Consider the following 12064-nt stretch of genomic DNA (forward strand, 5'->3'; position numbering starts at 1 on the left):
AATGCCTTACACTGCAAAGTATTTCTGATATTACAGGGATTACTTCTGATTCATGTTCAACACAGCTGTTCCTTCATTTATACTGCTGGAAGACAGCTTGTGGTCAAATCAGATCACAAATGTTCACATGTAAACAGCAGCATATGGCTGGTCTTTTTTTGAACATTTTCCCCTTTGTATGACAAATCAAAAGGCACTTACAGCCCTGTAGGTGCAGGAGCATATTTTCAAGGGCATAATGGTCTGTGAGGAAAACAAATATTTTCATGACTTCACAAGTGTATTTTTCATATGTAGGTTCCTTCCTTCTGGGTCAAGAAGTGATTAAGACCACCAAGTAACAGAAATCAAAGGGCATCCGAGTAACAGTATAGAAGACAAAGCTCCCTGTGGACACTTTACGCTTTTGAGAATCTTTGGAGAAGCCAGTTGTGTCTGGCTGTCTTCATCTCTCACTAAATATCAATCAGCCAGGAGACAACTTTTTAAGCACATCAGGGAATATCCTCATCCCTTACTTGCCTACCACAAGTACTATTTGGGCTGGCTGTAGCCAAAGGATCTTCTCCATAGCACTAACCCATTTAGCAGCAATGTAACAACCAATAATCCCAGGGCACAAAAAAGGGGGTACAATTCCTTCTTCAAATACACTTTGTGTGTCTGTAGGTCTAGGATTCTGTTAGGACTTCTAGGGGCCTTGATATCTTAAAAGCTTTTTTCCTCTGGGTATGACCACTAGTTTAGATATCCTCAAAGAGAAGCTGTTGGTAGGCTTAGAGCCCTAGTTTATTACTTACATTCTTAGTATTCATAGATATGGAAATGAACTAAAGGTTACTTAAAAAAATACTTAGCACCAAAAAGATTGCTGTATTGCTAGTATATGTCTAGCCATTTTCTTCAAATACGTAAAGATAGAAAAACATTATGATACACCATAGTTCAAAAATGTATACGTATTTCTGTCACTGTTTTATGATTGAGGAAATTGCATCAAAACAGCTTTGGCAATAATTCATAAATTGCACTTTAGGTAGGCTAAGCTACAGGGATTTCACTGCTGCTATTGGTTGATGGCAGCTCCCAGAGATGAAAGGCAAGCCCATCCTTGTTCTTAGTTGTATCAGTAGCCTTTATTAAATGCTTTGTAAAGAGTTAGATATAGATATACTTGAGAGATTTTACTCTTTTTGAGGGGTCCAGAGGACAGCAGCAGGTAACAGCCCTCTTGTGCCAACAGTTTTTTCATAAATGGTTTTCTCTATTGCATCTTTTGATATATATGAAACGATTTGAGCTAGAGTGCAAATCAGACACAACTCTGTTCTCTGTGACAGATAGGTCAGATAGGTGACACTATCGATTTTTCCCTTTTTATTCGATAGTCAAGAAGAAAAACAGAGTGAGCGCCTGCTGGCTGAGACTAAGACCACATAAAACACGCTTCCTCGGTGGGGTACAACAGCATCGCTGTGAGCTGGTGTGAGCAGACCCATGTGTCCCTGCCATTTCCATCCACAGTTTGTGGGGCTTACAGAAACTTGTCACTCTGAAGATCCAGTTTGCAGGATTGAGGGAAAATCCTTGATCTGCCTTGGTCAACATTGTCACTTCGTTTTGTACAGGAATGTTCTGCTAGCCTAAACCACTTTTAGTTTGGGTTTTGTCATACCTTTACTCAAGTGACACCTGGTGATCATTCAGAAGATGTATAAAGGGCAGACTGTAGCTGCATATTTATCTAGAAGGTTTACAAAGGATATTTGTTACATCTGTGTTACTGCATATGCACTGGTTTCAGGTTGATCTCCAAGTTAAATTTGAGATGTCCCTGTTTTTTTTTTTCTTGTAAGCTCTTTCTGGTGATCTTCCACCACTTCTTCACACCTGTAGGTATGATCAGCTGGGGTCATTCTGTATCACCAACTAATTTGGTATAGTTCATGCCGGAATTAGGGTTTATTCATGATATGAGATCTAATGGGGTTTCTTTTGTCTCATGCTTTTTCTGAGTTACATATATAGGGTTGAGTGGAGTTTTATAGTCTGGGTGTGTTTTTAAAGTCAAGACTAGGACATCTTGCAATTTTGCATTTTTCTAACGGACTTGTAGGTACATGTACAAGAGCTTTTCATGGAAATTTTAAATTGCATAGGGTGCTACAGAATTTAGTTGGATATTGTAATAGTGAAACACCTATGTAAATCATATGAAAATCATTAAGTTCATCTAAGTCCTTCAGATACATAATATCAACTACCCGCAAGTATTTTTTGTCTCTGTACAGCGTAGGGTTGTTTTTCCAGAAATTGTGAACAAAAGACCAGGAATAAAAGCAGATGTACTGGCAGTATCTCTCAACATCTCTTTATTTCCCTATCTCAATACATAAATCTTATTGCCAATTAAGCTAGCTGCATGAGAACCCATCAAAAAGCTTCAGAAGTGCTCCAGCTTCCTACATCTAATTACAAATTACAGAATACTAATTTTGGTGTCAATCAATATATGTGCAAGTATGCCTTAGTAACACTCACTGGGGGGCACAGAATATCAATGCCTCTGCTTCATATCCAATGCTTGCTCATGTGTGTGGTCTCCCCCTCTCCTGAAAGGAAAAAAAAACCAACAACAAACAATGCTGGGATTTGTCTTAAAATGACAGTACTACTAATTTTATATTATAAATATATTCCAATTCATATCCTAATTCATATCCTAATGACTATTCAGTTGTGGATTGAAAAATTTTTTCATATTCCCTGCCCTGTATTCTTCCACTGATAAGAAACACGGGAATTGGATCCAAAATGCCACTGCGTGCCTACAGGAAGTTAGGAATAGGGGACAAATCTGATTATCTTGCTGCATCATATGTTTTCATAATTTTGCATGTATTTTGTATGAGAATAGTTCCATTTCAACTTACTTCATGGCAGGTATACTTATAACTGAACAAATAACCAGGACTGTTGACTATGAACACCATGAGTTTTGAACCATTTCTGCATATATCATTTAGTTGAAAAGACCTTTCTTCTCACTTTATGTAAACCAGCTTACTACTGTTGAAGAGATTTTAATATCTTCAAGACCCCCAAATCCTTATGATGTCATAGGTATGCAATAATATAGAGAGAGCAGAATGCATAATGACATTCCAACCTTTATAATTCATACTTTGCTTGATCAGCAGTATGTTGTCAGTTGGTTGTATTCGGCAATAGGAAACTCTTAGTTTGACGAGAGTACTCCTCGAGTCCAAGAGCAGTTGCAACTAATACTACATTGCCTTGTTATGTTGAAACGTTTTCAAAGAATATTGTTGTTACTTATGTTATAGCACCTAGAAGTGCAGTAGGTATTTTTTCAAACTTTCAAATGGTCAGAAGCACATTCATTTTCAAACACCGCCCCCCCCACGAGGAGTCAGCAAATCTTGCAAAATCGGGCTGTTGTCATGGGTCATTTAATGCGTCTGGACAAAGGCACATTTTTTTTTCCAGCACACTTAAAGGAATTTCACTTCAATCAGTGGCAGACAAATATCTTTAAACAATCTTTCCATTGTAAATATATTGGATTTGGATATTAAGGCTTTCCTTTGGTGCGAATTAAGCAAGTGCTTTGTCTGCCAGAGTGCTACAGAGTACCCCATTGTGTCCACTTTTCCAGCACATATATCTTTGCACAGCTGATGATGTCCATTTGTTATGAGGCAACAGCTGTCTGACTGGCCCTTCAATGAAGCTGCTGTTCCAGGTAGGGACAGCTGGTCTGCCACCAGGTATAGCCAACACAGGGCAGATACTCTCCAAAAGGTCACTGCTCTGATGGTATATCTGACTTCTGCCTAATGCAAATGATTTTGTGTCATTCCCGGAAAGATGCCAGTTGCCCTCTTTTCAACCAATGATTTAAAGAAAAGAGCGTGCTTGCTACTCATTGGGTGCTGTGTTATTTTGTGTTGGATGCCATGCTATTTTACTGAAGCATCATATTTCTCAGACAATATGCTGCTGAGTTTGGACAGTGTTATGAAAATGATCCTATTATACTTAGACTAGAAACCTAACAATACATTTTGGGGAATTTAATGGTTTCATCACCTTAATATTTGTAACCATGGATATCTATTTTATGGTAAAAACTGTGTTTCAGATAGGTTGCTTTTCAACTAGCTATAAAAAAACGATACCTCTTCTTTTCCTTCCATGTCCTCCCAAAATGTCTATATGTTGTATGATGTTACATTTCTTATCTTAATTGGCATACATTTATATATACATATACAGAAGCCTTTGCTTTGTGGTTTGGGGAGTAAAACCATCTCTATGCATAGCATGCAAGATCCTTTATGCAACCTATCTATAACAGCATTTTGTTCTCTGGAAAAAAAAACCTGATGTCACGTTTAGTCCTGAATTATTTATCCTTTCATCCCCTCCTGGCAGCTGTCACCCTATGTCTGGGGAATGCTCCTGCAAGCCTGGCTGGTCTGGGCTCTACTGCAACGAGACATGTTCCCCAGGATTCTATGGCGAGTCGTGTCAGCAGATCTGCAGCTGCCAAAATGGTGCTGACTGTGATAGTGTGACTGGAAAATGCACCTGTGCCCCTGGATTTAAGGTAAATAAGTCTCACTTTCACAGTCCATTTTCGACTCCACTGCCTTCAGTTAAGTGCCAAATTCTTCAAGATGCCAGTGTGTCCTTTCTCCACCACAGTAAAAGAGAGGTAAGGATATTTCGGTACTACTGGATGTATTAAAAGGTAAGACCCTGAAAAGGCAAAATTTGTGTTTGGTTGTCAGTACTGAAATGAAGCCATTTTAAGAAAGAGAAGTTACTTGCTTTATAAGACATTGATAAGAATGAGGGTGTGCTGTTGAGGTGTAAATAAAGGGAGGAACAATAGGTTTCAGTCATTATCTTGTTGCACCAACTCCTCATGCTCCATCCAGAGAAACTCTAGGCAAAGACATTTGTTTTTACAGTTCAGGACAGATTATTCAGCAGCTTTTACACACGTTTGCTGTTATGGGTGCATTGGATGCTAATCTAACATAGAAAACATTTTACAGTATGACTGTTCTTCTAAGAATAATAACTGTGAAAACTTCAGCCAAATTAATTCTTAAAAATATTTTACATATCCACATTATTTTCCATTAAACTGCTGTCCTACTGTGTTTTAGTTTCATAAAGGGCTTCTTTATTACTGAAAATACTGTCCATTGATCTAGCCAAGTGCTGCTAGCTATGTGACCTGAGCTCTCACAGCAACTAATAGAAAACTAATGCTTATTGTAGACTTAAAAAGCATGAAAGACTCCCTCTCCCTTAAATTCAGGATAACTTAGTGACAGCCTAGGACAGTCATGGGCTGTATGTTTTCTGGCTTTTGTAGCACCAGAGTTGGTCCAGGTAATTTATTAGTTGTATTGTCTGAACCTCCTCAAATATCTTTTAGACTCTATTTTTGTATAATTCAGGGTGCTACTTGTGGTACTCCTTGTCTTCCGGGGACATACGGAGTAAACTGTTCATCTGTGTGCAACTGCAAAAATGAAGCCATCTGTTCAGCAGTAGATGGTTCTTGTGCCTGCAAAGCAGGTAAGTGTCTCTTCAGATTAATTTTCTTTTTCTGTAATCATAAAATGAAATTGAGTTTCTGAAGTAGAGAAGAAGAAAGAAACTTAGTAAAAAGCAGACCACTTTGAAGGCCATATCACTAGATACTTTATGCTATGGGAGGCTAAAACTAGGAGTTTTAGCTCAGAGAAGAGTGCATGTACCTTGTGTTCATGTTTCCTTGATGCAGTTCTCAGTGGGCTGGATACTGTGCCTGGGTGAATTACTTAGTGTTTACCCTGAGATGGGCCACCACTTGTCTCTTGTGGCAGTGCTATGGTCTGCTAGGACTACTGGTATGCCATTTATCTGACGTCAGCCTTCCTAGTCAAAATACGTAGCCCTGTTTCCCCTCAACCTGGGTGAGCACCGCCTCTGGCTGCCACCCTCGCCCCTCTCAGCATCACAGAGGCACAGACATCTTCCTGGCAGTTTAGCACTGATGTTGATATCTACTGGCAATGTTTTCTATTCAAATACTCAGCAATTCTCTTAGGAACCTTGCCTAAGCCCCTTCCTGTTCCCTGTTTCTGCAAGCTTTCTGAATCTCCCAGTATTAGTGCGAGCGGACTCACGCTCCTTGACCCCTTTGCCTGGCTTGCTCCTCCCAGCAGTAATTTTGATGGTCAGTGTACCTCCAGCAGAAACTGTATGTGCCTGCCCACCTCTCCATCTCTCAGTAGCACGTGCCTTTGGCTGGAACAAAGATATCTCAGACATCCTCCAGCGCTGGTTCTGCAGAGGTCTTTTCCCATATAAAGGTCTACAGGTCCACGTGGTGTTCCTGTTCAACCCGAAATGTGCTACTAAACTCCACTTAAATATCCACTCTTGCAATACACCTGTTCTCTTTTTCGCTTCTGCTGTGAGGAAGGATTTAAAGTCCAGCGTCCCTCAGCTGTGATGCTGGATTGCTGCGAAGAGACGGGCAGGCTATTGAATGCTCCCAAGCAAATCCCGTGCCCAGCCTACATTGTAGACCCCCCTGTCTAAAAATGTTTTTCTAAAAATACACGAAGGTTGAGAGTGGGGGAGAAGTGTTAGAGTTACCTAGACAAATAGCCACTAAATTCGTCAGGGACTGATACAATTAAATCAGTCATGTAGCAAATGTGGAGAGTTTCCAGCTTCTACTCTTGCCAGAGACAGTGGGGCTGATTTAACTCTGTTAAAGTAGCTAAGCAGCTACTCCTAAGTAGCTAGGCTGTGAGGAGAAAAACTATTCCTTGAGCCATGCATAATCCTATCTTCTTGTGCATCGTGCAGTTTTAGTCATACTATGATGAAAAATGACAGCAAATGGTGAAATTAAACTAAACCCAGATACCTGTCACGTAAATGAATGAAATTTATGAATCCTGGAGAGACACTTGAGAGAAAATGTCTCAGTTTTCTAGCTAGTATAGTATAACATTTTTTCCTGAAGTGACCCCTAAATTCGAAATTATCAATCCAGGGCACAGGGCAGCCTCATTTCAATAGATGAGTTTTGCATAGTCTATTGATTAGGGTCAGTGCGGAATTATTTTTCCCTTCACTTACTGTAAACAAGGTACAAAATTAGAAACTTGGCTTGTGTCATTGCTGATGATAACGTATGACTGGCTCACACCATTTCTCTTGTATCCAATAGATGATCACATTTTTAAAAATCTATTTACATTTCTGTCTATCCAGTGCGCAGTCTGTGGATCGTTGCTATCAGGCATAATCAGTGGTGAATGCTGCATTTTAGAACCATTTTCCATTACATTCTTTTTTGTATTTGGAAAGAAATACAGAAATAATCTAAAAGGTCTTCTATGTATCCTTGGAGAAATCCAGCTTATGCACTACTTTTACGTTTTCTCTTTCTTTTGTGTCTAAGATTTCTGTTAAAACTGTATTGCAGAACTGTCTGTATTGAACACTGATGGAAGAATTATGAAAGCAGCAGCTTAAGTCTAGGGAAAATATTCCTATTTTTTTCAGGCTATGCCTTAAAACTTTTAGTATAGTTTAGTGCTTCTCAGTGAAATTTCAAGGTGTCTCTTGGTTTCATTTCAGATCTCCCATCAATTGCTTTTGTATGTTGGCACCCATCTGCAAATGTGTGCTGCGCACAGATGTTACAAGGTGCCCTTGAGCACCTTTGTTCAAACCTGGACAAGTCCTCAGCTGAAACTGCTGATACTAGCCTGTAGTTAATGTTACCCCAGTATTGCGCATCTCCGAGAGATGCCACATGGTAGGCAGAGGGAAACATGTCCTCAGAGAGGAATGGGGGAAAACCTGGTTAATTTGACACTTTAATTCTTATTTTTGGCAGGTTGGCATGGTGTAGATTGCTCAATAAATTGTCCCAGTGGTACCTGGGGACTTGGCTGTAACTTAACTTGCCAGTGTCTTAACGGAGGGGCTTGCAATGCTCTGGATGGAACCTGTACCTGTGCCCCAGGCTGGAGAGGAGAAAAATGCGAACTCCCTTGCCAGGTAGTTTAATAATTTCACTGAATTTTGCACTGCAGGATAATAATGGGCAGGGGGACCCTCCTGTCATTCTTCTGACTTCAATGGAATAAGTCCTTAAGGAGCACTGCACCTGGTAGACCATATATGACTGGGTTCAAGATCAGGGTCATGCACCAACAATTCTTCTGGAAGAACTCTGCTGCACAGCACACCAAAGCACACAAAAAATGGCTATGCAAAATGAAGATGCACAGATGAACACTTTTTCTGCTTTCACACTTCAAAGTTGGACTTCAAACTTTTCACCAGCTTCTTTAGAATTTGTTGAAAAGCACAGAACCAAGTTTTTTCCTCTGTATCAGCATCAAATGCTATCCAAACTGCTTCTGTTAAACTATTTTAAGTAAAAATGACAAGAGAAAAAATGTACCAAAAATACATTCCACATCAACCAACATAATTTTAGTTAAATTAACTTATATCTATGGTGCAGTATGAACGAAGAGCTTTCATTCCTTCTCAGTCAGACATGAGAAGGCACTCTTACTACCCAGTCCCATGACAAGTCTTTGCCTTTCTATTGGGGTTCTGACTTCCACTATCTCCCAGACTTTGAGAACTGCAAAATTAGAAATCATTGTGTTGACAAAGGCATGCTCCTCATCAGTTCTGTTCCACCTTTTAATCTGTAGTTTGGGGAAACCATAAAAGTATATAATTTCAAAATTTTAAAAATGATAAAATTCAAAACGGATTTTTTTTTATTATGTAACTGTTTGGTTTCAATTACATTTTGTACAGAAAAAATTAAATACTTCATGAAAAATGGGGTTTTCCAGAGTCCATCTTTTCCAATGATGGACTTCAATTTTCCAGGAGATTTTTAACAAACTTCAGTTTTTTAATAAACTTCTCTCTACTCTCCTTTTCCTCTCCACTGTCTTTTCTTCACTTTTGCAATACTATCTGCATAGCAGGTTGTTGATTTAATATAATTGTAAAGGAATCACCTGAACTGAACATAAACTTTGTAAATTCCCTCCCATATCACATTCAAGCTTCTGTCAGTTTGGATTAGCTCTACTGAGCAATGACATGACAGGAGTAGCTGAACTTACTTTCCAGTAAGACTGGAAACCACACCTCTGTTTTGAATGAAAATTTGTTGTGTTGAATTGCTCTCAGAATACTCAGAAGTTATTTTTTGGGGGTTGTTTTTAGTTTTAAGATGAGGTATAGCATACACTGATACAGTGAGAAAAGTGGCAAACAAATTCTAAAATACTCTGGAAAGCTGATTAGAGTACCATCTGTGCACGTTTATGCAGTGTTTCCAACACTGCATCTCCATCGGAAGACTAATTTTTCTTTTTTCTAAAGCAGCTTTGTTTATCACTTAGTGTCTGATTCTGAAGGATGATGAGATCTCCCAAGCTCCACTAGCTCTTCCAAAACTGACTTATTAAAAAAGATAGGTATTGTTTCATGGCATTTGCTTCACTGTTCCAAATTTAGCAAAATAATGCTTAAAAGCATTTCCATATCAGATAATTTAGCATGCCCATGCTCATTGTCTTGCTCTCTCTCTGTATCAAATGATGTCCATAAGCATTTACATATTTCAAATACATATTCTGCCTCAAAATTCCAGAGCAGGAGAATAAACAGAAAACTAATTCAGATGTGTCCAGTGTTGCCTGAACTTTTTTCTTGTTTGAGCAGAGCGTTTATTTAAATCAATGTATTTCCATTTGTTTCAATAGCTTCAGAAACTTAGTATCACTGCCCAAATTGTTACTCAAGATCTGACTGAAGTTTGGACTTCAGTCCAAATACATAGCAGACTAAAAATACTGCTTTTCAATAACATATCTGAGGATTTCCTTTCTTTCCAAATCTGATCATATGCAAAGGAAATGCTAATCTTTTCTTTTTCTCTATATAAAAATGTATTGTTGAGGTGAGCAAAAGGCTCCTTATACTGAAGTAATGTAAGATTTTGTTCTACGTTAGACTTGAAAGACTGGGAATTGAATAGCTAAATCCTGTGGAACTCAGTAGAAATGTAGGCATGAACATCAAAGAACAGCAGATGAATTTTCTTACAGGTTTTATTCTGATTTTTAATGTGACTGAGACCAACTTCTAGCCTCAAATTTAAATGATTGGGTTTTAAAACTCATGGTTTTTTTCTTTTTTTTTGCCTTTGCTGTAGGTAACCCCAGAAGTATTACCTTAAATTATACTGGCTTTTTTCCATGTTTTTTAATTTGGTTTTGACACTTTTTCTGTAAGATCAATTTACTGTTGTACTTTGCCTTGTTTTGAGACTGCAGTTGTAAAGGTTTTGCTCTTTTCAGGTTCTCAGATTGATTTTGCATGGAATTACCCCCACATGTTTGTGCCACCTTCTACGGAAGAAGCAGAAAAGGCAAATTCAAATGTTTAGATGTAGTTCCATGAAAATCAGCTGTGCTCTTTTGGCACAGCTGGATACACCAAGAGGGGTGTTCAACTTGTAACTTCAATCTCTCTTGTTGGTTCAAAAAATGTTGCATAGCCAAAAAATAATTTTGTTTTGTGTACTGTCTCATAGCCAAAGAGCTTCTCTTTTTAACATAGTATATGCTGTAGTGCAGAGGGAAGGATTTTAATCAAAAGAAAGTGATACAGTTTGCACTATTTATGCAGTAAACACACTGAAGATATATTTTAATCTAATGTTTTACTACTGTTTTTTAGAAATTGTGGCTTTATGTGGTATCCTTTTTGACCAATACGTAGAGAGCTCAAGGTCTGAGGCAGAAAGGAGACTGAATTGCTTTCCCATCGAGGGGCCCCCAGGTCCTGGAGTAGGAACTCAGCTGAAAGGGAAATTAGAGGGACATTACAAGAAAGCTTTCATTGCAGCCTCTGATAGTGTGGGTTGCTGTGTTCTGAATCACCATCTCCAGGTCCATTAGTCTGGGGTTTTTCAGGAGAATGTAATTAATTCTTTATCTTGCCCTCTTAAATGAAAGAATGAAAATGTAGGACACTGAAATGTTCCAAAAGCCTTTTTTATATTAAGAAGGCAGATTACAGATTTAGGAGAGAACTGTGGTTGCTTTTTGAGGCAGGACTGACCAGAACTTGTTCTCCTCGTAACTCCCAGTTGTCGTCATCTCTGGGTTGTTTGTTTTTTGTTGCCACAGGACGGCACATATGGTATGGATTGTGCTGAACGCTGTGACTGCAGCCATGCGGACGGTTGCCATCCCACCACGGGTTACTGTCGCTGTCTTCCAGGATGGTCAGGTACGAAAGAGACCGTCATGAAGGACAATGCGAGTTTCCACTATGGTGGGACTTGGTCTTGCCTTTCGGTTTTGTGGGTAGAGGAGGAGTATGTGGGGTTGGAAGGAGAAAAGGGCCAGTTCTGTGGCTGCTGTGTCCCTTCTGTGATTCGCAGTCACGGAAACTTTGTTGAGTGTGGGATCTGCAGAACACTGGGAATAGAAGGGGAAATCTTAAAACTTGGGTGCCTCCACAGTATGATTCCTTATGAAAGTGGTGAATAACTGTAAATATTCAAGGTTGTGCTGGCAGCTTTGGTAGGTAAAGCATTGCATCCAGGAACTCAGAAAGCTTTGCTCAGGAAGCCAAAAAGAGGATAAATCATGCAGAAGCTGTGCTACCATTTGAGTTTCTCAAACCTTTGAAAAAATTTAGTTTCTCTGGACATATTTTGTTCTGTATCAAAATTGTTGCACTTTTTTCACAAAGCTTCTCCAGCATTTCCATTGTGGTTTTAAGAATTATATATATTCAGTTAGTCATCAAATTTTGTGTTTGACATTGTTGTTGAACTCTTGTTGGTGGAAAGCAAGATATTTTGAAAACGTGATCGAACTATGCAGAAGGGCAAGCTATCATGAAATGTTCCCTTTACCTCTAGGAAGTAGTTTTAGTTCTCACATAGATTTCTAAGCTCTAA

At 39.0% G+C, this 12064-nt stretch overlaps 1 protein-coding gene across 3 annotated transcripts in view; it reads left to right on the plus strand.

Annotated features, from left to right (window-relative positions):
• MEGF10 (multiple EGF-like-domains 10) overlaps window positions 1-12064 on the plus strand; it is a 77641-nt gene that overhangs the window by 36386 nt on the left and 29191 nt on the right. For all 3 annotated transcript variants that reach the window (XM_009319585.1, XM_009319602.1, XM_009319593.1), the window contains exons 9-12: window positions 4459-4633; window positions 5499-5619; window positions 7946-8109; window positions 11283-11385. In XM_009319585.1, the coding sequence (XP_009317860.1) occupies window positions 4459-4633; window positions 5499-5619; window positions 7946-8109; window positions 11283-11385 (563 nt within the window). The remainder of the gene's footprint in view (window positions 1-4458; window positions 4634-5498; window positions 5620-7945; window positions 8110-11282; window positions 11386-12064) is intronic.

Source organism: Pygoscelis adeliae, unplaced genomic scaffold, assembly GCF_000699105.1.
Source record: "Pygoscelis adeliae isolate BGI_AS28 unplaced genomic scaffold, ASM69910v1 Scaffold110, whole genome shotgun sequence".
In the NCBI taxonomy this organism is placed as follows: Eukaryota; Metazoa; Chordata; class Aves; order Sphenisciformes; family Spheniscidae; genus Pygoscelis; species Pygoscelis adeliae.